This window comes from Panthera pardus, unplaced genomic scaffold, assembly GCF_024362965.1.
Source record: "Panthera pardus isolate Hobbes unplaced genomic scaffold, ASM2436296v1 HiC_scaffold_2, whole genome shotgun sequence".
Classification (NCBI taxonomy): Eukaryota; Metazoa; Chordata; class Mammalia; order Carnivora; family Felidae; genus Panthera; species Panthera pardus.
In genome coordinates this window covers 117,370,724-117,398,108 of record NW_026526765.1, presented here as the reverse complement: position 1 = coordinate 117,398,108, position 27,385 = coordinate 117,370,724, and the positions used below count along the sequence as shown (strand labels likewise).

The window sequence follows — 27,385 nt, the reverse complement described above, 5'->3', positions numbered from 1 at the left end:
AGGCCTCTCTGCCCCTCATGTTCTCCCAACACAGTCCCTTCTGTCCAGTAGCCAGGATATTCCTCTTTCTTAACAACCTTCACCAGGCACATGCGCCCCCCTGGTGCCTTATGGATGGAAAAAGCAATACAGGGGCCAACACTCGGTTCTTTGAACTTTCTATACAGAACTATATAAAGTTGCCAGGGTGCAAGCTTTCCCTTACCAGGAGGCTGCTGCCAGTGGTGAGTACAGTAGAGCTGCAAATGCCCCTTCACGTATGGCGGGGGGAGGGGGCTAGGTCTTATGGGTTCCTATCACAGACAGGAAAGGGGACACAGACCTGCACACTCAAAGCAGCACAATGGAGCAAGTTGGAGGCAATAGCACTCCTTCCTCCCCAAACCCCTCTTTCAGTCTCTCCATCTTGAAAACAAGGATCAGAATGTTTGCAGGTCTGGAGTGTAATGGGGATTAATTAATATATGTTCACAAAGTACTTTGATATTAGAAGAAAGCGCTGGGTAAGTGCTGAGCTTTTTGCCAAAAGATAGAGAGGGACTCCTGTTGGAAGGAGGACTTTGGATTTAAGAGTTTTTGGAACCTGACCTAGTGCTGGGCTCAGAAAAATCAGGTTGCAGCTCGGTCTATCAACAGTCATTCAGTGAAGAGACTTGTGGAATAAGGCTGGCTTGGGCCTAATTAACTGTATTCTGTGCTTGCTGCTGCTGGGAATGGTTATGGAACCTGTCTTTCCTGTGGCCAGCCCATTTTACAGCATCCAACACCTTGAGGCCCCCCCATTCAAAAAACAGGCAGATATAGCACATGACCATGGAGGCCAAGGCCAAGGATTTCTCTCCACTGCCAGCCCTTAGCTCCAGAATGGAGTGAGAGCTCTTACTGGCAGGAAGCCTGCACCCCTTTACTGACGACATCATTAGGGACCAGAGGCAGGTTGATGGCTGTGGATAGAAGTCCCATCACTGTAAGCATCATTCCTGGGCATTTGGCTGCATATGCTTCTTGGGCAGAGTTGGTCACGTTAAATAACGCCTTACCTATCTTTGTACCACTGGCTGGCTCGTTGTTAAGCTCCATATCACTTTTTTCAGCCAAAGAAGGAGAGAAAAGGAGGAGAAGAAATAAAGGGAAATGACTGTAGGCATTAAAGGGAAGGCCATCAGGGAGGGCATCTCTGAGCCAGGGTCTTGGTTGAGTTGGTTGTTCCCAGGGAGGTTATTTCATCATCCGAGTGACAAGCTGATCGATGGACTACTCAATCGGGGCTGTGATTTTGGGGTAGGATTGGTAAAAGGGCAAGAAGGGCATGTAAAATGGCAGCCATTCCCCATAGGGTTCAGGGAGTAGCAATCTGGAAGCGAGTGACTGGAGATTGGTGTTTTATAAAACTTTAATACTAGTCTTAAAAGCCAGAACCCAAGGCTGAAAAGGGAGGGTCTTCCAAAGGCATGTGTAGGGCCTCCCCACTGCTTCAGTTTGTTTCTTTCAAGCAGGATTCAGGGCTTACCTTGCTACCTAAACGATGAACACTCTCCCTAGCCAGGAGGGAGTGTGCTCAGTGGTAAGACAGTGATCTTTTCAGTGGTAGAGGAGAGGGCCAGCCTGGACCTGGGTTCAAATCTCAGGTCTTATAGCTGCTTGGCCAAGTAACTGTAAGCCTCTATTTTCTTATCCATAAAATAGTGGCACTTGAGGTGCCTGGGTGGCTCAGTTGGTTGAGCGTCCAACTTCGGCTCAGGTCATGATCTCGTGGTTCACGAGTTTGAGCCCTGCATCAGGCTCTGTACTGACAGCTCAAAGCCTGGAGCCTGCTTCAGATTCTGTGTCTCCCTCTCTCTCTGCCCCTCACCTGCTCATACTCAGTGTCTGTCTGTCTCTCTCTCTCTCAAAAATAAAAACATTTTTAAAAATTAAAACAAAAATAGTAGCACTAATAGTACGTACCTCAGAAGGCTGTTGTGAAGAACCCACAAGATAATGGGGGCAAAGCACTGCCCAATGCCCAGCATACAGTAAGTGCTCAACATGTGTTAGCCCAAACAACTGGCATCAGTGCTGAAAGCATCATGGAAATCATTCAACAAACTTTTGATAAGCAACAGATGCAGAACACAAAGCATATAAAATAAGGCATAAAATATCTCTGCCTTCCCTGAGTTTAGAATCAAAGGGGAAAGTCACAGAATGAATAGGAAATCAGAACCACAAAATGAGTTGAACATGTACAAGACCTTGTGCTCCAAACTCTTGGGGTTAGGAGTGATTAGAACTGGAATGAAAGATGACCTAAGTCAAGTGTTCTCGTTCCAATGGGGCCTCAGTATGAGCCCCTCTCCCTGCCCTCTGCACACCTGCACAGTTGCCCAGCTGTAAATTGTGAGACCCACATGATCAAGCCTGTGTGGTTAATAAAGGGAGCATATATGATAGGAAGGGGGTGAAGAGAGACCACATTCAGTATATGGTTGAGAGCTTTTTTAAATAGGACTCATAACTGAACGTTTTATTTATTTCTTCTCTTTAAAACGCTTGCAACAACCAGAAAGACATCTAGTTTTCCAGATTCTCGGAGTCCTGGTCTCTACGCCACATGGACGTTATCCAACTCCTCTGTGTCCTCCCAAGGCAGCATTTCAGAAGGTGATCCCCGGCAGAACCGTCCCTTCAAGTCCGTCTTTGTGCCCACTGCCATAGTCAACCCCGTGAGGAGCACAACCAGCCCGGGGACTTTAGGACAGGGCTCTCTTCGGAGATCCGGGAGGAGCAGCATGAGAAAGAGTAAGTGGTGGCAGAGAGGTACGTGCCTACAGCTAAGTGATGGGGGGATCTGGCTCTGGGGTAGACAGAGTACATTTTGCAAAAGGAGGATACTGGCTTTAAAACAAGCCTCTGTAAAGAGTGCTTTTAATTCCCAAATAGTGACTGGTCTTATTGGATGAAGCCAGACCGACTTAAGGTCACTGCCCTTGGTCACTCCACACATGTATACTGAATGGTGGGGATGGTAGCAGCCCGGAGTGCCAGCATATAATTAGAACACAGCCAAGGTGGATGCTGGCTGTAGTTAAGACAGAAAGAGCAAAGTACTTGGTGGATCAGGGCTTCTCTGCTCCAGGGAACCCCGCAGGGGTGCTAAAAGGGAAACACAGGAAATATCGGGGAGGTGGGCGGGGAAGAGGGGGGTAAAGAGGGTTGAAGAGTCAATGCTGAGAGTCCCCAAATCTTGCTTTGTTATTTGACTAATATATACATGAGGTTAAAAGCATTTTTATTGTACAAAAGGAAGTCTCCTTCATATCCATAACCCCTGTCCCCAGTGCTCTTCTGTGTATATAAATAGTATCTCGTAATCATACCCACCACATGCACTGTTCTGCAGCTTGCTGTTATTTTACCTGTGTAACATCCACACTGCTCACATGGCAATGCTTTCATCCCCTAAAATATTGAACCACTACATAAGACCTCATTTTCAGGCACTTTAAAAAGGGTTTGGAACCCATTGTTCTACAAAACACGAAGGTTCTATATTTGCATACCTCTCTAGAAGACCACGAGCCAAGCCAAGTAAATTTGATTTATTCTACATTTTCTGATTTAAACTGGGCTCCACAGTCTATCTTAAAGAATGATTCAATATGAAAATGCAGTATGACCACTCAAAGCAAGAGGGTTGGGTCAGTATGCCACACAGGAAAAGGTCCCAAGAAAATTAAAATAGGTATCTTAGTCCTGCCCTCTCCCGGGGCTCTCACCTGACCACCTGCCCCACCACCATGTACTTGACCTCCCACTGTGTTGCCTCTACCCAGCTGCCCCTCCTCCCTCTTCCCTGCTGACCTTCCACCTCCTTCTCCCTGCCCACACGCAAACGCCTCCTAAATAATCCCACCACAGAAGCCTGGGGCAAGTGACTGGACCTCATCAGCCTCCAGTTTTCTCATTTGCAAAATGGAAATAAAAATAATACCTGCCTGGGCACCTGGGTGGCTCAGTCATTTAACCATCCAACTATTGACTTCAGCTCAGGTCATGATCTCACAGTTGTGAGATCGAGCCCCTGCTTCGGGCTCTACGCTGGCAGAATGGAGGCTACTTAGGATCTTCTCTCCCCCTCTCTCCCTGCCTCTCCCCTACTCACACTCTGCCTGTCTGTCTGTCTGTCTCTCTGCGTCTCTCAAAATAAATAAACAAACATTAAAATCAGGGTATTGTGTGAATTTAATAAAAGAATCCATGTGAGACTGATGGCACCATGCCTGGCACATAATAAGGCTCAAGAAATAATAGCTGTTTTTATAGAGTGATCATTTTATCAGTACTATCATTGCTACTACAACTAAGCAGGTCCTCTTTGGCCCATCCAGTGTGTGAGTGACTCAGTGTTGAAACGTTCACACTCAGTCCACACCACTTATGAGTGCTGAGGCCTGTACCCCATTGGCAACCACTCACACTTCCTTTCACACACTGCCTCTACCTTTGCAAAGATCTTGCCGGACTTGGAGTTGTGACTGCACTGTATGCACGTGTAAATAAGAAAGCATTAAATCTCTTGGTGATAAGAACTGACAAGATAAACAGATGAGGCATAAAACCGATTTTTCACACGTTTCCAGGAGCCTAAGGACAGGCCTACACAGCGCTGCTTTGACTTTCTCAAGTCCTGGAGGCTTTCTCTCCCCCTTTTCCCCAAGGTGAGGCTGGTCCAGCTATCAATCTCACCACAGCAAAGACACATGACAGGAGAATTGACTGTGCACCCCATAGGGCTGTCAGTGGAAAAATAAATGTCTACATTGAAAGGGCAGACTTGTGTAAATGGCGCCTGGCTTGCTCACGGCAGCTGAGAACACCGACTGCGTTTAGTGAGCCTTCTGCTTTTCATGTTCACATCTGGCTTGAAGACGAGGCGTGACGCAGAACATGGTGTTGGCTCGGGCCCTCTGTGCTGGACACAAATGTCTGTGATTCACACACGTGTCCAGAGGCTATCACAAAGGACTAACAACTCTGACCGGACGTCACTGATGCTCCCTAAATGCTGGGAGACCCTTACGGAGAAGTGGACTGAGGTGCTTCCCAGGGGTGTGCCTCCTGTCTCCCCACAGAGTGCACTGAAGTCCCTATCACGTACGGGACACATGCCCGAGAGATGAAAACAACGTATGTCCTGTCTTCCAGAGAATTTGAGGGGGAGGAATGGCTTCCTTTTACTGAGGGAAGATCATCTCCATTAACAACAAAAACAGAACAAAACAAACAAAAAAAGCCCAAGGAAGGGATAAAACCATAGTCCTGGACCTTGTATTTTTCGGATTTGTTGTCCTTTACCCAAAAACAGTGAGAGTTAGAAACACGGGGCATTTATTATGTTCCAGGCACTGTCCTAACACTTTGCACACATCGTAAAATGTCGGCCTCCCAGCAGCCCTGTCAGGTGCTGGGTTTACACACGAGGGGCTGAGATGCAGAGAAGGAATGTGGCTGATCTGTCCCAGGCTCCCTGAGAGGAAGTCTGATTCCAGAACCTCTGTCATGGGACTTTGCAAAGCTCATCCATGCACAGCCCTCACTCTGGAACAGTCTTTCCAAATTTGCTTCCGTGTGGTGTCACGTTTGCCTGCACACTCTCTCCCTTAATTCCATTTGCCCTTCCGCCCCCAGCAAGGGCAATCCTGCCGCCCTATGCCTACCGCTCCTGTTAGAATAGTCTTCAAGTAGCTGGTCAGAGCCCCCTCCTGCCCTCTCTGCTTCCCTCTTTCCCACCCTCTCATCCCTCCCAGTTGACTGACTCTTGTGTTTTCAATTCCTTCCATCTCTTTCTTTTGTTTCCTCTTTGGTTTGCACCCCTCTGTTTGCTTCTCACTGTGAAGCTGTCTCCTCAGGTTTGTGTTCTTCACTTTAAAACTTATAGGCCCCGAAGTGAGAGAGTAGGTGTGTGTGTGTGTGTGTGTGTGTGTGTGTGTGTGTGTGTGTGTGAGAGAGAGAGAGAGAGAGAGAGAGAGAGAAGGCAAATGGAAGTAATACACCTTCTGACACTACCCCCCCCCCCGGCCCCCCGCCAAACATTCAGCTAGCCAGTTATTTCCTGCCAGCATCAGCAAACAGCACTAAAAAAAGAATAAGGTCACCTTTGAAAGACCCTGCGAGAATGTGAGCACACTCAAATGGGGAAAGTACTTAACTATTCTGGGCTATCAGGACACACGGCCCACACAAGACCAAGCGAAGCCACTGTCAGCAGCCCCCGGTGCTGATATCTGTGTCCTGTAATTCCTCAGATGGATCCTTGCAGAGGCCCGTCCAGTCAGGGATCCCCGCCCTGGTGATGGGCTCCCTCAGACGCAGCCCCACCATGGTGGTACGGCCTCAGCAGTTCCCGTTCTACCAGCCGCAGGGGGTCCCCCCTGCCCCCTCCACGGTGGTGGCGGCAGAACTGGGACCGCAGCCCGCTCCCACCGGGGAGCCTGCCCTCACGTGTGTCAGCAGAGGCGGCGACACCAGGACCCGCTCAGCCGCCAGTTCCCTCATCATGGAAGGCAAGGAAATCCCCGTCAAGAGCGAGCCTCTACCTAAACCACCTGCATCCGCCCCACCATCCATCCTAGTGAAACCAGAAAACTCCAGAAATGGCAGCGAAAAGGTAGGAGTGAGGTGACATGAGGGGTGGGGCGTATGGAGTCTTTATATCCCTAACTTGACACAGCGTCCCAGCTCCCGAGGTTTGTTTTACCTGGACGAGGTATCAAAATTGCCTCAAAAGAATCCTCACACACAGTGTCCCCCCACACACCCCTCAGGCCACTGACACCCTCTGCAGATGTGTTACTGTATTCTCCTTCATGCCTCCTGAACGTTTCGTACGTGTGTCTTTCGAGGCCCAGAGGTAAGTTGGAAAAAACGTGGCTTTGTCATCAGCCTTCTCTTGATTTGAATTCCAGATCAGCTGCTTGCTGTCTGGTGTCTTAGCCAAAACACTTCACCTTTCTCAGACTCTTTTTGCTTAATCTGTAAAATAGCAGTACGAACAGGAACAGCCTCCTAGGACTGATGCAGAGATGAAACGAGATGAGATGTGTAAAGTACTTAAACGGGGCTTGATCATAAGCATTCATGATATAGAAGAGGCCACTGAGACACAGGAGAAATTTAAGGGATTTATCAAAGTCACACCAAATTATAATGATTCCAACAACTAACTTTTACTGTAACCTCTATGGCAGAGTTCAGATCTTTTAACTTCTAGTCCAGGGCTTTTCCCACTAGAAGCCATGGGTTTTTATAAAAGTTTTATGTTCTCAATAATATCCTTTTAAGGCAGGAGGAACAGCGAGATAGAGGAGGTGACATTAAGGAAATTAGGTGACTGTTATCTTTTAGTTTACTGACCATCACCTCCACCACCAGCCCCACCATGACCCATTCCAGGCCAAAAGGAAAGATGATGTGGTCTCCTCCTCTTTGCTAAGCATTTACTGAATGCTAACAACTTGGCAGGCACCGTGCTGACTACTGTGCATGCCTTATCTCATTTAATCCTGACAATAACCCTCTGAAGTGGTTATTTTAATTCTCAACAACCCCCTCTAGTAGATATTATTATTGTCGTCCTCGTTTTAAAATGAGGAAAGGAAGCTTGAGGAGTTAAAGTGCTTTACCAAAAGACACACAGCTGACACATGTGTCTGGAGTAGAATCCAGATCTGATACAAAAACTCATGTTCTTAACACTAAGCTGTAAGCTTGTAAGGAAAAGCATTTGGAAAAAAAATGTTGACTGATATCAATGTTGGGAGTTCTTTTTCTGGATTTTAGCATTCAAATAATTCAGAGTTTTCTAGGCCCCAGTTGCCTTTTACCCCAAGCTGTTAGACACAGCCCTCACATTGTCAGCATTTAAGAAGTGCCCAGACCTCTGTGAGATGTGGTGAGGGTCAAAAGTATGAAGAAACTTGGATTTTCAGTGGGGGACACTAGGATCCAATGTCATAGGAAAGAAAAAGAAAGAAAGAAAGAAAGAAAGAAAGAAAGAAAGAAAGAAAGAAAGAAAGAAAGAAGAAAGAAAAGAAAGAAAGGAAGGAAGGAAGGAAGAAAGAAGAAAGAAAGAAAGAAAGAAAGAAAGAAAGAAAGAAAGAAAGAAAGAAAGAAAAGAAAGAAGGAAGGAAAGAAGGAAGGAAGGAAGGAAGGAAGGAAGGAAGAAATTTCTAAGCAGTAGCACAGAACACTATCAAGCCCTAAATCAGGGCTGCGCTAAAGAAGTATCTGTTGGTACAAGGTAGCTCTATAAGAGACAAGGAGAGGTGAAAGAAAGAGGGAGGAAAAAATCTTTAAAAATTAAAAAAATAAAATAAAAAGGAGGGAGGGAGAGAAGGGGCTTGGGCAACAGGAGACCATGCCTCCCCTATGAAGGAGTCCTGCTCATCAGCTCCAGACAGGTATTGCCAGAATGGGGCACAGGCCTCAATGTACCAGCTTTGATTTTTTAAGAGACATATGAAATTCTAATTTTTATATGCAATCTCCCAATTTTATGTGTTGGCAACTAAATCAGACTCTCAAACATGCTGCAGACTAAATTCAAACAGCAGGAGTCCACTTTGCAACCTCTGCTCTGAGGATATAAGGCCATCATGAGACTTTTGAGTTGGAAGTCAGCAGGTGGGGGGCCTCAAGGAAGAGGTGGGCCTGGAGATAGGCCTGAAGGGCAGATGGTGTGGAGAGAGAGAAGGTGAACCTCTTGTACTTTCTGGAAGGAGCCATAACCTCTTGCCTCAGCCCTTTTCTCAAGTGACTGCCTCTCCCATTTCTCCTAGGTAATTTCTAATCGTTCTTCAGTTCTCAATTTAAATAGCTGTGGCTCTCGGAGGCCTTCCTCAGATGCCCCACTGCTGCTAGATAGGCCCCTGCGCTCCCCTAGAGGCTTCCGCACGTGTTACCACTGCCTGTCAGGGCAGTCTTGTTCCCTCTTGGGTCCGCAGCACCTAACAGCGCGGTGCATCCGAGACCCTCAGAGTAGACACAGGCGTTTGCGAGGGAACACAGAAATGAGGTGTTTTAAGTAGGGATATGTGTGGAGAAGCAGCAGGACTCAAGTCCCAGGGAAAACCTCCCAGCTCCTGCCTCACCTGGGCCCCTGTGCTCTCCTTTCTCTTGCAGCAAGTCAAAACTGTGCGATTTCAGAATTACAGCCCTCCTCCGGCCAAACAGTACACCTCCCACCCCACGTCAGGAAAGCCTGAACAGCCTGCCATCCCCAAGGGGTCCCAGCCTGAAGCCGCCCCCTCAGGCCCAGAGATGACCGTCCTATTCGCCCACCGAAGCGGCTGCCATTCCGGACAGCAGACAGACCTCCGGAGGAAGTCGACTTTGGGCAAGACCACCACCCCAGTGTCCACTGCTTCGGCCACACAGACCGTGTTTCCCAGCAAATGAATCTACGGGTGGCTTTTCCCAGACCCCAAAGAGGTGAATTGCATTTAAATACAGTCTGCCTCCACTGGTGGCATCCTGCCATTCTTTGGGTTCTCGAGCTCGGGTCCTTGTTCTGCCAGCAGGTGGGAGAGGAAAGGCCGGGAGCAGGGTTCCTGCCCTGGGTGGGAAGATAGAGTGCATGGCTTTCTACACTTAATGCGTGATGCAGCAAGGCTGCTACTCAGACCAAGGAGTGGGAGACAGTCTTGCCCACCCTGTTCCCTCATCCCTTGTGTTCCGTGTAGCATTTCTATGGCGCTCTCAAAGGGGCTTCACAATGGTGGGAATGTTGGCATTGCTTCTTTGACCTCATCACCATGTTCTCAACGAGCATTAGGACAGCTTCTGCCATCTTTGGGGCCTGTACGCTGACTGCTAGTGGCTGCCATACGTTGTTCCCTCCACAGAGTCATCATCCTGGCTGCCAAGGGAAAATTGGGGGAAGGATGTGTGGTGGATACTCTGATCTTCTGAGAACCCTCTAAAACCAAAGGGAGTCAGCTTAGTGGATTTGGTCCAAACAAGAAGGTCAGAGAGAAAGTGATGATCGATCACAATTTAAGCCTCTCGATCTGTTTCCCTACGTATAATCCTACACGACACATAAAGCAGGAAGCACAGAGCTGGGGGGTAGGGTCCTGTGTGGAATTATGGATAGGTCATTCTTCCTGGCTCCAGCCTGACTTCCCCAAGGAAACACGGCATGCTTAAAAAGAACTCGGTAAGGGGCTTGAGTTTAGATATGTATTCCATTTGCATGACAGCATTCTTTACCTTCTCCGATTTGTTCCCGTTTGGGGTAGACTAGCTGTTTCACTGGGTTGTGGGATAAGGCAGCAGGGTCAGTGAGGAGATGCCAGTCCAAAGCTGGAGTGGAGACATTCCCCAGAGAACAGCTGCTGTCAAAGGGACCCAGCAGAGAAGGTGGGAGAGGAAAGGGGGAACAGAGGAAGAAAGGGTGAGGCACAAACAAAAGCAGTCAGAGAAAAGGTGGGGGTGGTGAATAGAACAGAGGAAGATAGATTGGGTGGATCTGTCAGGGAAGAAGGGAAAAGGGGAAGAGCGGCTTTGACACTCATGACAACTGGGAACAGAAGGGTGGAGTCTGCAAAAGCAGATGACCGCATTGAGACGGGACTGAAGCGAAAGCCTTACAAACAGGGCTGAGGGGGCACCCCAGAGAGCTGAGGCAATGTTGTAAGACAACCCATTAATTCTCATTAGACTTAACTGTTGTGATTTAACATTTATTGCTTGCCCATCAATGTGGGCACCTTAGTACATAAATGCCATTTGCCACTAAGGCTGGGTGTCGTTAAAAAAAACAAGGCTGGTCTAATTAGACCTTTTCCCTGAACAGTTCTTGAAATCCTGGGATTAAAAACATTTATCTTTCACATAACCCCCCCCCAACACACACACACACACACACACACACACACACACACACACACACACACACAGCCAACTGAATTGTCCACATACTTTTGCAGATATTAATAAAGCAAAAACAAAACCATAATCCTGCCAAGGATACTGCACGTATGTCACACCTATGGAGTTGGTAGAGCCAACCTGGTGACACACTCTAGTGTTTCTGTGAGATGTGACCCTTGCCTACTTTGCAGAAGCAACACGAACGACTCCTTACCTCACTGAGCTGAAAAATAATCCACATGGAGAATTGGGAGAAGGTCACAAGGACAGGGAGGCATCCTGTGATTTGTCAAAATTTAAGTACCTAAGCTGCTTCTCTATTCAAAAGAACACCCTCAATGAGTTTAGCGATGAGTTTAGCAAGCTGCTCTACTACCAGGGTGGCAGGTATATGAGATGACCAGCCAATAAAGTATTTATTCTGTGCCTCAGTAACAATGGATCCAGTTAATTTTTAACTGTTGTGGCTGACAAGCAGGTTGTACAGGAGTAGTGGAGACACGATCCTTGACTTCCAAATGAAAAAGAATATTCTTCCAATTGTGCGCTCTCTGTAGAGGGTTGCCTTTCTGAGAAATGGGAACAACTCCAAAAGTTTGATACCCCCATTCCATCCAGGCTCTTCACCAATACCCAACATCCCACTTCCTCCCTCCCAAACTAAACACCGTGTCTGTAGTGTTATATGAGGATTTGAAAGGAGCAGGAGAGTGTCATTTCCAAGTAAAAGGTGAACCCGCTGGCACCTCCAATCACTTATTCCACCAATGTGTTTCAGATATTTACTGTGAGCAGGGCACTACAGTGAGAACAACAGATACATCCTCTCCTATAATGTCTGCTGTAACCTTATAAGGCAACTGTAAGTGTCCCAGTGCAGAGCCAAGGAAACCAAGGCTTAAAGGGTAACCACAGATTGTAGCAGAGTGATTTTGACAGCTGCCCACACCCTTGAGTTCAAGGTCTATGATTTCAAAGCCCAACGTGGGACTATGATTTATGAACTAAGAGACCATCCTTGGCCTCAGGCCACTGACTTCAGGCTGCAGGGACATGACATAGTACAGTGGTTACAAATGTAGGCTCTGCTACACAAAGAATAATTTCAGATCCAATTCCCAATTACCACTTACTAGCCATGTAATGTTGGGCAAGTTACTTAATCTCTCTGAGCCTTGTTTTCCTACCTATGAATGATAATAGTGCCAAACTCATTGGGCTATTGTAAGGATTAACTGACATAATATTATAAAGTGACATCGTGCACACCCCACACATGTCAAACTTGGATGTTTTTAAGGGAGCAGGCCCCTGAAATTCCAGGTGAGAAAATCTAAAGGGCATGGCCAGGGTGAAGGTGCTAGAAGGAAACCAGTGTAGCCTCATCATGGAGGTCAGAACATAGACTAGACTAAGTCCTGAAGGGCATATAGGAGTCAGAAAAAAGCGTGGGGAGAATGGCATCCCAAGCAGAGATAGAAGCATTTGACATCTGGATTTAAATGTATTAATCAAGCCAAGTTCTCTTAGAGGAATCCATTTCTTTGTGGAACATTCCAGGGATCCTAGGTAGAAACAAGCACTTCACATCAAGCATCCCATCCTGTGCGAGCTCCACCCCTGAGCTAAGGCTCAGAGTGGCTAGGAAAGTGCCCCTTCACCTCATAAGAAGCTCGCATCTCAGTGCTAGGAAAGCTGCTGAGGGTAGGCTCTGACTGGGGAGGACGGGGTCGGGGGACATCTGAGAGGTGATGGAGGGGCACAAGCAGCTGAGGACAGACTCTCAGGGCCACACTTGAGGAAATGGTCTCCTTAAGCAGCATCAGGACCCTCACCTAGACCTTGTCTCCTTTCCTTTCTCATGTGGGACCAGTGACACCTCCTCTACCCTCCACCCTCCACCCTCCACAGATAGGGCTTTTGGAGCAGGAAGAGTTTAAAACAATGCCCCATCTATGGGTTGGTGAGGTTCAGGACTGACTCAACACATGGTCTGTCCGTGTCAGGCCAGCATTCCAGAGCAGCAGCAATCCAGGGGTGCTGGGTCAGGGTCGAGCTTTAGTTAGACAGACATGGACTCTTCAACTTGTCCCATCCTCAACAACCTGCTTCACTCACTCACATGACCTACACTTGAACGAGGTGTGTTCTCCTAGAGTCCTAGAGTGAGCTGGACTTCACTTCAGAATCTTCAGTGATGCACTGATCATTAGAGCTGGACCCTTAGAAATCAGCTGACTCGGGCGCTCAGGTCTCAGGGCCTGACAGGGCTCAACAGTTTTGAGGCGGGGACTAGACACCTGTGTTTTCAACGTTCTTTCCAGGTGATTCTGATGTACAAGAATCAAATCCACCTTCCTCATACCAGATAGTCAGACGGGAATGTGGCCACATTGGTGGCTAATATATTGAACTCTGCCTATAGTGACAGGTGAACAGGGGCCCTGAGCTCCCCAAGGCCTCTCCCCACTCCTGCCCTTTCTCGCCATTTTCCCCATCGTCCAACCACTAAAGGGCTCAGGCCAGGTGCAGCTAAGACCTTCAGCGATAAAGGCCTTTTTCATTCTCATTGGCTAGTGACTACACCATACTGGCTGTTATGTATCTCCACTGTTACCCTGTTATACAGAAAGAACATGGCCCAGAGAGGTCCCTCAGATACTGGGAGCACTCTTTCCTCCCCAAATCCTAGCCACTGTCCAGCTCCCTGACAATCACTTCCATCAAGGCCGTTGGCTTAGGAAAGGCGCAGACTTAGAGGGCGGGCAGTTCCTTGCTCACCGCTCTACCTTTTTCGCCAAACATCTTCATAGGTACAAGCAATGCTCGTTAGCTTCCCAGCTCCTCTGGCATCAACCGGGCAGTCAGGGAAGTCATTTGTTTCAGTACGATGAGCAGACATGATCCTCATCCGCTCGCTCGCCTCTGCCCATACAGACCAGCCTCACAGACCCTGGACTCCCTTCACAGGAAGTAAACAGCTGTGGCAGGCAGGGGAGCGGCATCCTATCAAGTCTCCCCACTGGGAGCAAGTGCTGAGCAAGCTAGGCTATCCCAGGGCCGGCAGCTGCTGCCACGGGTGCTTCTCTTGTTTTGTCTTGACAGTCAAGACCCCAGTTGTGCGTTTGGCGAAGAGAAGGGAGTGTTAGCACTTCCAGCAACCTCGCAGGTGACCATGAATGACAGTCACTGGGGGAATGCATCTGGCAGGCAAGACCAAATCAGAGGAGTTAACTCCAAAGATCCTTTCCAGCGGGTTGGTGTCCCTGAGAATAAATCTTACAAGGACATTCTGCTTGAAATAGAACAATGTTAAATGAGCAAGCCATCTGTTTGCCAGGCCATAGTATTGTGTCCTAGACCAGAGCAGAAACAAAATGTTCTCAGGAAGCCCTTCTGCTTACTGACCTCCACTTTGACAAATAAAACGCAGCAGAGGTGGGACCAAAGGTGACAAGGGTGGGGGGGTGCGGGAGAGGGAGCGCTGCAGATTCACCTGTACATTCATTCAGTAACAATCATCCACCACTCACTCTGAGTCAGGCTCTGTGAAACACAGTGGGGATTCAGGGGTTCAAAAGAGAGAGAAAATATATGTGGGCCTCACAGAGTGCTGTTTCTTATTAATTTTACTGGGTTTGAGGACTCCTTTCTGCCTTCTCCCTTTATTAAATTAAATGGTATGTGTGTGTGTCTCTCTCTCATACACACACACACATACATATAAATGACTGATCATAAAACAGATAACCATATACCTACCATCAACTTTTGTAAAAAAAAAAAAAAATCATTATCAATCCCATTGAAGCCTGCTGTGTGCTTCATCTAACCTCACTCCTTCTTCCCCTCCTCCCCACTTCTATCACAACCACTATCCAGAACTCGGAGCTCATCATTCCTTTGGGAGCTTTCCACATGTGTACCATACGGAATTTTCAGTGCCGCTCATAGATCTGCTCCGTAAACACTAGTCATAGCGGTTATTACAACCTGAGGCCACAGATACCCTGCTGAATATTTGAACTCCCATCTGGCTTCTGTCACTAGGATTCTAAGGCTTTGGGTCATGGCTGGGAATTGAGATTTTGATGTACAGCATGTCAGGTTTTAAGAAGTTCTAGTTTAGAGGGATTTTTATAAGAACTGTTCCCAGTACAGCTGTTTACAGAGAGACCTTGCTGCACCCGAATAGAGAAAATATGGGTTGTGGCTGTGGCCAAATGGTTTGAGTACAGGACTTTCCAGGCAGCTCTCCTCCGGGCCCTGCCTGGCACCTCTGGGGAGCCACCTGCAGAAACCAGAAGCAGGTCCTCAGAGTCTGATACTAAAACAGATCTGGCTGCTCCTGCTGCTGCTGCTGAAAAACCCTCACAACCACTTTGTGAAGTCTACAGGGAAAAGCTATTTGTGTCCCCTGACTACAGATCAAGAAACTGAGACTCGGGATGTTTCAATGCTGCAAGGTTGCATAATTAGTTTAGGATAGGAGGGAGACCAAAAAAAAAAAAAAAAAAAAAAGTGTCTATGACTTTCCATTCAGCAATAATTGTCACCATTTACTGAGCACCTACTATGTATCAAGAACTTTACATGCTTTATACCATGTAATTCCATCCAACCCTATGAGGGGAGGTGTTGCATTATCCCATCTGAGAGATTACCATTAAGGCTCAGAGGTCAAATGACCCGTCCAAGGCAAAAAGGACTGGAGCCCAGCACTCTAATCCCAAACCTTAATCTTAAATCACCACGTCCCTCTTATTCAGTGGCAACAAGTAGCACACAACATGGATGAGACTGGAGAGGATGGACAAATGGGCATGTGCTTCTGAAAAATGGGGATGAGGATAGGGTCGGGGTCAGGGTCAGGGGATAGCTTAACTCAGAAGGTCAGGCCCTCCAAGAGAAAAACTGTAAGGGTCTTGCCATCAAGAAGCAGGGGTGGGAAGGAAGGTAACTGAGGGTGTTCTGAACAGAATATCCAAGAAGCAAATGTACCCCTGCTATAAGGGCAGCCAGATACAGCCAAACAACTTTAAAAAGAACTGAAGCTTACAATGTGGTTCTGCATCGTTGACGTCAAAACACGATAATCATTTTGCATCCCCTAGACACCTCCCTCTTCATGAGTTTATTTCTGGTTTTGCCTGCCCTCACTCTAAATGGCACAAGAAGAGACCCTGAAGATGGGGGTATGACCTCCAAAATGATCTTCCACTTCCACCTGCTCTATGGGAACACGAGGGCTCCAAAGCAAGAACATCTTCCAGCCCTCCATGCTGGTATTCATCCAAAGTTCAAAGGCGATCGCTTTCAGGGGTAAATACACACCCACAGATGCAAGCTAATTATGCAAATAGGGTCGCTGCTGGATGGACAAGAACTACGGCCCAGTAAGAACTAAAAGGATGCTAGCCAAGACCCAGGGAGAAAGGCAAAGGGCATTTGCAAAAGCCATTTTGTGTGTCCTCCATTAATGGTATTAGAATCAATGGTAGCTTGACCGACCGGCTTGATGAAGGACATTTGTGATGTCAGAGTTCGATTGCTATAGGTCACACATGCCCTGGAGGTCAGAGCCGTCCTGATGCCACCGCCATGAAAACAGTGACTCCCTGCACCACCCAAGAGGATCGTGACAGCTAGTGGCATTCAGCAGACTGCATCTAAAAATAAGGAGGCAGCAAAAATACGTGGGGGGGGGGCCAAAGAGAAATTCAAATATGGTCTTCAGAGGGTTGTACCTGCCCCTGATTCCTGACCCTTCCCTATTCCCAGTTTCTTGGGGAGATGTTTTGCATCTCTGTCAAGAAAAAAGTGGAAAAAATTTCACTGCATGAAGAGGACATGTCAGGCACAGCTCAAGAGAGAGAAGCACCAGCTTCCATGACGAGGAACAGAGCAGTCAGAGGTTGGAAGGGAGTTTCAGATATCAGAACCACATTTCCAAATAGCCCATTCTGCACATTCTATTTATAAACTGAGTTCTTTTTTAAGCGTACACTGTTTTTACATGTTGGCAATTTGAGAACCTAGGTTTCTTTATCATGGAGACTTCATACAAAGGACTAGATTTTAAAGCTTTGGTCAACCAGGATTTGGGAGTAGCTATACCAGCTATGTTCCCAATCCACTAGAACTTTTACAAGACATGGAAAATCATATAATAGCTCACGTGATGGGTTCTGGAATCAAATCCTAAGGGGTTTCATCCCAGCTTTGTCCCTTTCCAGTTATGTTTCCTTTGGCAAATGACTAAACAAAGTTGGACAGTTATGACATCTCCCCAAACCTGTTTGCTTGCCTGTGAAATGGGGATCAGAACCTCCACCTCGTGGGGTTCTCAGCAGGATTAAATGAAATCATGCACTGATCATGGTATGGGGTACACTGAAGTGTTTAATAAGCGGCGGGGAGTCCCGAGAAATGGATATGGAGGCACAACCCCACATCAGAGAGCACAGGAAAAAATGAGGCTCGAAAGTACAGACAGAAGTGGGAGGGGGGCAACCAGGGCAGGTTTCGGACATCGCGGAGCTTCAGTGAGGAGAAACACATTCTGAGAGATGCTAGCACCGAGGAGTGTCATGTGCAGAGAAAACATCTGGGCTCTGGAATCCCAAGTCCCTGTGTTCAAGTCCCGGTCTCCTTGGCTCTCTGATCTGGGACCAAGCTAACTAACCCCTGAAGAGTGGAAACAACCATCAGCACTTCAGAGGGTTACTGGCAACGTCGATTGAGCTGGGGAGGCCAGATGCTGGCGTGCACAAGGAACCCTACAAGTGGTGGTTGCTGGAGGAGTTTGCAGGCTTGAAAGCAGGGGAGCAGGAGAAATGCTAAGTGTAAGACAGAATCTCATGAGCTGCTGTTCATTACATGTGTACTGAATGCCAGGTACTAAGCTAACCCCTCAGAGGGTGACTTACAAGGGCGGTTAAGAGCCCAGCAAGTTAGGTGCCCCGGATTCAAATCTAGGCTCTGTGTTTCCTCCCTGTGTCACTGTGGGCAAGACACTGAATCTCGCCAGCCTTTAGTCCCCTTGCTCGTAAAGGGCAGGCGGCAAGGGTGCGTTCCCTGAGCAGTGTGGCGAGGAGCAAACGGGAGAATGGACACAAGTCACGAGCACAGGGCCCGACACATAGTGCTTGTGGTGTTAGCTGTCATTAGTATTGACATGTGTGTGGCTCACGTAGCCCTCACAACAGTTCAGGAGCTAAGTGTTAGTATCTTCTGTTCACTCAAACAGCTGAGGCTCAGAGGGTAAATCACTTGGCTAAGGTCACAGTAAGGAAGCCACGGGACTGGTTTCGTAAAACTAGAAAGCCCGGATTTTTGTTCTCTTTTTAGGTAAGCTGGTAAATGGCCCAGGGTTGAGGCAATATGACAGTTACTTTAAATGCACCTTATGCCATAACCCTCATCAGTCTTTTTTCTTCTGATTGCCCCCCATGACCTCACCTCCTCACCTGGAGACGGTGTAAGGTGTAGGGTCCTCTGTGACCCCAAGCACAGCCGGTGGAAGCATCTGTGGGGAACTGCAGGTTCACGAGGTGGCCAGGGTTTATGAAATGTCCATTCTGATTTGCAAGTAGGTCTGACACAGACATGCTTCCAGCTGGCTGTGATTTCGATAAAAACCCCTCCTCCTTGGTGCCAATTAGCAGACATGAAATGTCCCTGGCACACTTTGTAATTCAGAAAATGTATGTGCTGATTAGTTAATCTCCTGCTGGACACACCATTATGACCAAGGGGCTGCAGGCCAGCATCCTGCCCTCGCCCCATCTCCATTTAAAGGCACAGAATGTTTTCCTCCTGAGTAGAAATCACTGTCCCCTCATTCATTTATTTCCATCCAACAAATATTGAATGGGTACCTACCATGTGCAGTTTTGTTCCATACAGTTGGGATATGGCAGTGAACGGTGCAAGGAAAGTCCCTGCCTTCGCGAAGGGGAGTGAATGATAAACAACTAAATACACAGGACTGCTTCCATAGCACAGATGTTATGAAGGACACAAAATGATCCGACAAAGAACAGCTGAGAGGGACAAGCTACATTAGGTAGAGTGGCCAGGAAAGATTTCTCCAAGGAGGTGACATGGGAGCTGAGACTGAAGGCTAAGAAGGATCCAGACACACAGTGTGGCAATAAATGTGCCTCGAACCAACAATGGAAGAATAGATACTTCCTCTTTGTTCCTGCCAAGAAGGACCCTCACAGGAAGGTTGAACTCAGTGAGATGCCACAAGCATAGAGGCAAGTGCCGGCCTCTCTAAGCCCTGTGCCCCATCTCGAAGATGGGGTGCTGGGCCTGTACACTACATTGCAGGACTACAGGATCAGAACACCTTCCAAGGGGCCTCGCACTCGCAGCTCTTTAAGCAATGACCACACAGCAAGCAAAAGCAATCTGTCATTTTTTTTAGAAGCAGTCAGAATGGCTGTTTGGAATTGTGTAGTCCAGGCCTGTCATCTGCTTTGTTATCATTAGGACATTCTGACTGAATTTCCACGTCCACTTACTCAGAAAATATTGCTCTGTTGTGAGTGTCCCTCCCCACTGCCACCACCTCCTTCCTCTGCTCCTCCCCCACTCCAACCCCAATCTTGCTCAGACAGAGCAGTTAAGAGCTCAGGCTATACTTCCAAACGTGGGAGACAATCCATCACCCATAACCCCGCAGAGAGAGAGAAAGAGAGAGAAAAGAACCATTGGCTCAGTTGTGATCATGTGATGTTGGGCATCACATTCTACTCCTATTACAAGACATACCTCGTTTGTCAAGTTAAAATTTATTAGAAAGGTTTGCTTGTCTTGCAGAACACTCGCAGAACAAGTTACACGCAATCCAGGGTTTTACTGTACATTCTTTGCATTAAAGGACTCTCCTTACGACCCACTCAAGAACACACTATGGCTCACTGACTGTGAGATCACATCCTGGATCAGATCCAACTTCTGTACCTGAATTTCCTCACTAAAAGGAGGATCACACAGTGAAAACCAAACAAACAAACAAGCCCAGGCTATAGGACTGGAACACTTGAGTCGTATCTCAGGTGTGACTGTGTGACTTTGGGCAAGTGGCTTCACTTCTCAGAGTCTTAATTTTCTCATCTATATGATGGAGGCCATCTCACCAACAACCAGATAAAGTAAACACTAAGCTATTATTTATCCTTATTTTTCAAAAGTGTGTAAAACCCTAACAACTCGACTTAGAGAATGGAGATTTAAGTCTTTAAGGCAAAAGAAACTCAAGCAATGAGCGGAGCAAGGAGCCAGTTTAATGATCTGTATCCACCTGTGGCGTTTTCCGTTCTTTGGGATAAGAAGCAGCATCACAATCAACAGCATTCAAGAGGGCCCTTAATTTATAATAATACTTTGGTGCCAATAATCATAGAACACCTGCTACGTGCCAGACACTGTTCTACGTGCTTTACTTACATGTACCGATTTAAACATCCCACTACGACTGTACAATGTAAGCACTATTACTATCCCCATTTTACAGATAAAGAAACTAAGACCTAGAGACAATAAGTAACTTCCACAGGGCCACAGAGCTAGGAATCTGTGGGGTTCAGGAATAAACCCAGGCAGCCTGACTCCAGTCTCTTCTGCTTACAGCTTGCCACCTCATTTAAGATGAAACCCAAAAGCCTTCCTAAAGACATCAGGGTTTTCTACTTCAAATAGATTTGTCTTCTGAGTGCTCAGTCCACAAAGAATTATTATTAACCTGCCTAATCCTGAAACCTCAGGCCTGTAGACACAGCACTAATAAGAGCTCCCACCCAGTGCTATACAACGCCAGCCATAGGTACATTCACACCTCCTACCACTTGATGGGATTTTCGGGTGCCTGTTAAAATGTCAGTGGATCTTAGAGTTGAAGTCCTTTCCACATCATTTACCACAACCTGGAAGGTCAGATTCACATGGCAGTCAGCCTTCCCTTGGCAGTTACCTTCCTCAGCCCGGGAGGGCCCCGCACTCCCTCTCGGAAATGCTACGTCACAATAAATGTACTCAAAAGAGCAGACAAACCACCACTACTCCCTTGGGACCCAGATGCGGTTATCTCAAATAACCTTACCTTCAGTCTCCGAGGGACAGACTCCAGCTGCTGACTCTGGGCCGATCTGCAGATGAGACCGTCCATTTCCAGACCCAAGTGATATTAACGCATCTCCAAAGGCATGTGCCCAGCACTAGCGCTGGCACCAATTTAGGCAGAGGGAAGACAAGCAGGATATATCCAACACAGGTGCCTTCTCTTTTAAGGGCTAACAGTCACGAAGGGCAGGATAAAACTGCCTACGTTTGGTGGTATAGAGTGAAGAGAGCCTAATTCGAAATCCGGGGGAATTTACTGGTATGGTGGGGTGCAGAAAGCATCCTAGTAATCGCCGACTTTGTGTTCATGCCTGCTTCTCCTGCTGAACGGAAACAGACACCTGGAGACTCCCACAGCTCCTACTTGCTGTTGTGCTGAACGGAGCACGTCAGCAAACGAGGAAGCGCCACGTTCCTTTTTGCAGGCCCTGAGAGCTCAGAGCAGCTCGGTGTTGAACCCAAGCGTGACTGCCTGCTGGAAAGCATCGCTGACTCTGTAGCGATGGATCAGAACTCTGCCTTTGGAGAGTGAGGGTTAGGGGAAGACTCCCCAAAATCAGTGTTTCCCATAAACCCCTCGCAAGATCAGTCCCACACCCTCCTGCAAAGAATGAGGCTGGGATCATCATGAAAGTTTCCCCAAAGAGAAAACTGGTCTGTTAAATGAGCTCGAGTCCTCGGAGAGGAAAGAAATCAGGCCCCAGATGAAAGAAATTGGCCAAGAGATGGAAAAGTCTCTCTCCTGCTCCTTTCCTGTTTTACTGGATTTTCATAGGAACTCACTCACGGACAAAGCGTGAGGCTGTCTTTCAGAACGCAAGTCTTTCTAAATGTTATTGGACCAATTTCCCATCATCCTTTTGGCTTTCTCCTGCCCCCTTCAGCAGGATCAGCTGGGACTTCATCTGCACCCAGGAGGGCCAGGAGCCAGTTCCTTGGATGAGCATTCAAACCACCTGCACAGGGGCAGCCCGGGGTGTTGCCCAGGTGCCCCACATTTCTCGTCGCTTTCTTTTAATCTGGAGCAGTTCTTCAAGATTCACCACCTTCTGGTGCGCCTGGGTGGTTCAGTGAGCTGAGCGTCTTGATTCTTGATTTCAGCTCAGGTTGTTATCTCATAGTTTGTGGGATCAAGCCCCACCTCAGGCTCCATGCTAGCAGCACAGAAGCTGCTTGGGATTCTGTCTCCCCTTCTCTCTGTCCATCCCTCACTCATGCTCTCAGTCTCTCAAAATAAATAAATGAACTTAAGAAAAATTCACTGCCTTTCATGCCCTTGGCATTTTTAAGAATAGAGGCCTTTTATTCTATAGAATATCTCTGAGTTGGGGTTTGTCTGATATTCCTCCATCATTAGACTCAGATTATTCATTTTTGTCAGTAACAAAATAATCCTCAGCATCAGACAGAAATGCCTGAGTCCATGCTATATAAACATAAGGAAAAGCTCTTCCTTACAGTAGAGTGCCAACTACTAAATGTAAAAGGAGTGATGGAATTTTTTACAAAAATTACCATTTGGCAACCACCACACTAATAATTGGTTCAGGTAAGAAACATCAACAGGTATTAAAATCAGTGGATGAAAGCTTGAAGAACTCAGAGTATTTCCTCACATGATACTTACTAATCACAGAGGGGAAAAGAGCAACTTCATAGTGGAGAAACCTGGTAGAGAACCACTGTAACCAAAAGACCCCAGTTAGCATCTCCAGTAGTGGGGAAATAGACACCATGTACCTCCCAATACGATGAACTGAAGACACAACACCTCTTCTGGGAAATGACAAGACAGATTTCTGTCCAAAAGGCTTAAGAATTTTAAAGAACTATCATTCTCTCCAGGGTCCATTCACACACAATACATTCTGAAAACTTTTTCACCTTCACAGACCCGGTCTTGGTCATCTTCCCAGGAGGAGCTAGCAACAACCGGGATGCTGAAGAGCACAAACGATCTGCTGGGATGGAAACTGCTCAGTGGAGAGTTTGTGGACCACGTGATATTCCTTGGACATCAGGGATGGTACCGGAATACCAACAGGCTGGCCTCTGGGACAGAAGGGCAATAGGAGAAAGAACAAATCTGTCTTCATCCAGAGTATCCGTGGGTGGTGAGCCAGGATGGGGAACAGCACATGAGCCATGTTCTGTTCCAGGTTACAGCAGACTCCCACCTCTCCTGGTAGTCTGTTCTGTTGTCAAATCCAAGGTTTGTCTTGCCAGTTTCTCACACCTTGGCACCTCACTGACAAATGAGAAGACTAGACTTCAGGTTCCTTCCAGCTCTGTGACTGGCCTGTCTGTGCAGCTCACATTTGGAGCAGTGCAGGTAGGGGATGGTATCACATTCTCCTCTTGGATATTCAAGCCAGAGAAGCCAATGCTTCTTCACAACACCCCTAGCCTTCACCCCCTCTCCTGACTCCCACCAAGCTTCCTATGTCCATCCACCACATCTTTGTTCTTTTCCATTCCAATTCCATGCTGTCTTTTCCCCCTGACACTCTCTGGTCCAGAGGATTTCTGTTCCAACATACTGATCAAAGAAATGAGGAATTGGTACATAAGGAATCTCAGAAGAAAATGATGATGTAATAATAGAGATACCACAGATTACAGTGCTCACAGTGAGACTATTTCAAGTCTAAAGATATAAAAATCAATTATAACCATTCATTCTTTTCTGTTCAGAGTAAGTCATCCTAAAGGGCAAGTCACTAGAAGATCTTCTATGCCTGGTTTAAAAAAAAAAACTCTAAAATACAAATTTTACATCCAATGTGGAGCTCGAACTCACAACCCTGAGGTCAAGAGTTGTATGGTCTGTCTACTGACTCCTCCAGCCAGGCACCCTGACCCTAAAATACAAATTTTAAATTGTCTCTGTTAACTGGAGAGAGACATGGCACAGATAAATGCAATTTGGAAATACCCTTGAGACTCTGAGCTGTGCATTTTCATCTTCTCCTCTATCTTAAGACATCAGTGAGAATTTCTTCAAAGCACATTCTGCCCTGATTTTTAAAGACAATGACAAGAGCACAGCAGTATTTGGATATGTTGGTTGTTTTAGAGTTGAGAATTATTATGTTGCACTGAAACACCTGAGTCTTTCATCCAGCCCTCCTGGTAAGCAGGAGCAGGCATCAGCCAAACCGTGAGCAGAGTAAGGGATAGATTTTGTGGTTACAGAAATGGTTTCTTCTATGTGAAGGTGCCACATGGAGGACTCAACCTAGCACCCATCTCCTAATTAAATGAATAACTTGGACTTTTTACCACAACCTACTCTCAGCCCTGGTGGAAAGTGGTAATAAGCAACAACATGCCCTGCTGTGTTGGCAGTATCTGCGAGGTGGTGAGTCAGAAGGCAAGAAGTAGGGAGAGACCACAGAGAGAATAGTACAGTGATGACATTGCCTTTCACACATGGTCAGTGATGCTGTTGCCAATTGTCCATCATCCCTTGTCTCCTAACTGCTATGACTAAATGTTAGTTCCATTTCCTCTGGAATGAGTTCAGGTTTGGTTGGCCCCTCTTTAGCCTCAGCAGCAAAGAATATAGAGATGCCACCTTCATATTCTGGAACTGACTTGTTACTACCATGAGGCCTTATAGCCCACGTATAAATAGGTTTCAGTGACTTCATTTTCCAAGAAAGTCATAGAATGTCAGAGTTAGAAGGAATTTTACTTTCATAGATGATGTATGAAAAGGGAAGTATGGGCAAGCAGCCCATACGAAAGCAAGCTGCATAAACTGGGGGGTGGAGCGGGGTGGGGGGGATGGAGAGGTGAACACACAGCATTACTCCTAATCCCCAGAAACCATTAGACCACATCAGCTCATTAAAGCCTTGTGTTCAGGAGCCTCTCATTCCTGTTTTCTTCTTACATTTTCTTTCTTCCTCCTCTCACGTTAACAGTGACAGGAAATCACCACTCCTAGTTTTTACACTGGTTGTTTTTTTAAGTCTCTGGGAACTTTCCGTGACTTATCAAGTGGAGGGTTTCATGAAAATTTAGCTCTTCCTCTGAACCTGCTTAGCCAATAGACCAAATACTTTTTTATTTTTATTTTTTTTTAATTTTTTTTAACGTTTATTTACTTTTGAGACAGAGAGAGACAGAGCATGAATGGGGGAGGGTCAAAGAGAGAGAGGGAGACACAGAATCTGAAACAGGCTCCAGGCTCTGAGCAGTCAGCACAGAGCGGGGCTCGAACTCACAAACCGTGAGATCATGACCTGAGCTGAAGTCGGACGCTTAACCGACTGAGCCACCCAGGCGCCCCGACCAAATACTTTTTTAAAACATCAAACAACAAATCTGATTTGTTCCCAGCCAAACCCAGAAGCTTAAGAAAAGTACCACTGCCCTCCTGTCCCCCATTTCCTAAAGTTTTCATCTCTAGACTGTCAATCCCACCATATAGATTCCAAATAGTCATGGGCTGAAAAGCAGCATAAGGGATGGGGGAGGAGGTGAGGATGATTTAGGATGGTCAGAATGAGGTCAGCCCGGAAATTGACCCTCAAATAGTTTACTAACCACAGAGTCTGCGTTTCTTGTTTCTTATTACTATACATGGGTCCGGGGAGAGGGTATCATTTAGGGGAAAAAGCAGAAAGAAAAAATGGGAGAAAAATTCACTCCTCCATGGAAATATAATCAGAAAAGCTATAGACTCTTGTGTCTCTTGGGTTTTTTTAGTATTTTTAATGGACCAAAAGAGAATCTTTATGTGGTAATACGTATGTGAATGATGTTTATAAAATAAGGTGTAATATCTTAGCTATTATGGGCTATTGTGTAAATAAATCTTAGATATATAAAATACATAATCTTATAAAAAATTATTTTATGGAGCAGTGGACACTTAAACTTCCAAAGTTTCATATCTTTGTTCCAAAAAATAGAAAGCTCCAATGCTGGCAGCTTATTTCCTTAGTATATTCCACTGTAAAGGCAACAAGTTTGGTGGCGTTTTATGTGTTTTCTAGCTCTGTAATTTATAATAATCCGTATGGATTACTTTGAAATGTCTATTACTTGTGTGTTGGTGTTCTTTGCCCATGCGGAGTCATCAGAGATCTGTTCCACGCTTTGCATCTTGGAAAACCAAAAAGAATTTTCTAGTGAGATGAAAAATACCTAGAACATGCCTTCACTGTTGGGAAAACCTCAGATTTATACCACTGGTAGCTTTTTGCAAGTCTGAGGAAATGGGAAGTTTAAAACCAAAGTTATTGTCTCTCACTTAAATATTGGGTGTTGGTTAACTTTTCTCCTGGGAAGGAAGCACATATTTTTGTTAAGTCCTTTTTTCTTGGACATGACGTGTTCCGGAGGAAACCGGAAGACAGGGCCCTAAGCTGCCTTGCTTCAGGATGACTCTCCACCATCAGTTTCCAAAGAACTGTCCACATATTAATTCTGTTCTGTGATTCGGTGGTAGATTCAATGACTTTCAGAGCTCAGAGTTTTGTTTGGGTTTGTGGCTCTAGTGAAGTGCTGAGTTTACTCTTTATAGCCAGACTGAGGAGAAGAAGCAAAGGCAACAGGGGCCCCCTTGCTGGACAGGTCCGTTTGCACCTCCCACTGACACAGGAGATCCACACCAGAAACCAGGGCCCACACTGCCGTCTGCTCTCCACGCAGGGAGAGGCCCATCATATGCCAAAGTGGGGACATTCCCCAACTCTCCGTCGTCAGAGATGCATATTGTTCCCAGCTGTAAGCTTGTGAAGCCCGATGTGTGTTTTAGCATGGAACAATAAAACCGGTTTAGTCGTCCCTCAGGTCTGGTTCTTTCAGTAGCTGGCTTGGAGGAGGAGCATTTTATCACAGATTAAACGTCAACATTGAGCATTTAATTTTCCCAAAGGGCATTGGTTCCTGGCAGCTGCTCTGGACATCCAAAAGGGAGGGCTGAGAGGAGAGGAAGGTATCACTTTGTCAGAAGGCCACTGCTTAGGATGGGTGGGGATGGCCCCCGCCACCTCTCAGTGCTCGCCAGGCCAGCTCATCTCTGTAGAGCAAACTTCCAGTTTGTACAATCACATGGGCCCAGGAAGGCCTCTTGGCCAGAAACCATCTCTGCTCGAGTCAGAATGCAGAGGTCAAGAGCACAGCCTCAAGAACCTAAACTGCCAGTCACCTAGCAGCTATGTGGCCTTGGGCAAGTCACTTAACCTCTCTGTGGCTCAGCTTCCTTTTCTGGAGAATGGAGCTACAATAGCACCTTCTTGAGGGACGTATGGTTTAAATGCCTTAAAACGTGTAGAGCAGTCTGAACATACACAAGTAGTCAAGAAAATGTGCCTTACCACCTTCA

General features: G+C 46.7%; 1 protein-coding gene across 6 annotated transcripts in view; it reads left to right on the top strand.

The window, feature by feature from the left end:
• Positions 1 to 23,230, top strand: part of SH3RF2 (SH3 domain containing ring finger 2) — a 126,500-nt gene extending 103,270 nt beyond the window's left edge. For 4 of the 6 annotated variants that reach the window (XM_053907377.1, XM_053907375.1, XM_019414188.2 and 1 more), the window contains 3 exons: positions 2,546 to 2,799; positions 6,288 to 6,649; positions 9,163 to 9,508. In XM_053907377.1, coding sequence (XP_053763352.1) covers positions 2,546 to 2,799; positions 6,288 to 6,649; positions 9,163 to 9,438 — 892 coding nt within the window. In that variant the 3' untranslated portion in view covers positions 9,439 to 9,508. Of the gene's footprint in view, positions 1 to 2,545; positions 2,800 to 6,287; positions 6,650 to 9,162; positions 9,509 to 22,937 lie in introns of those variants that run through there. The other 2 variants (XM_053907376.1, XM_019414193.2) reach the window with 2 other exon arrangements.
• The last annotated feature ends 4,155 nt before the right edge of the window (positions 23,231 to 27,385 follow it).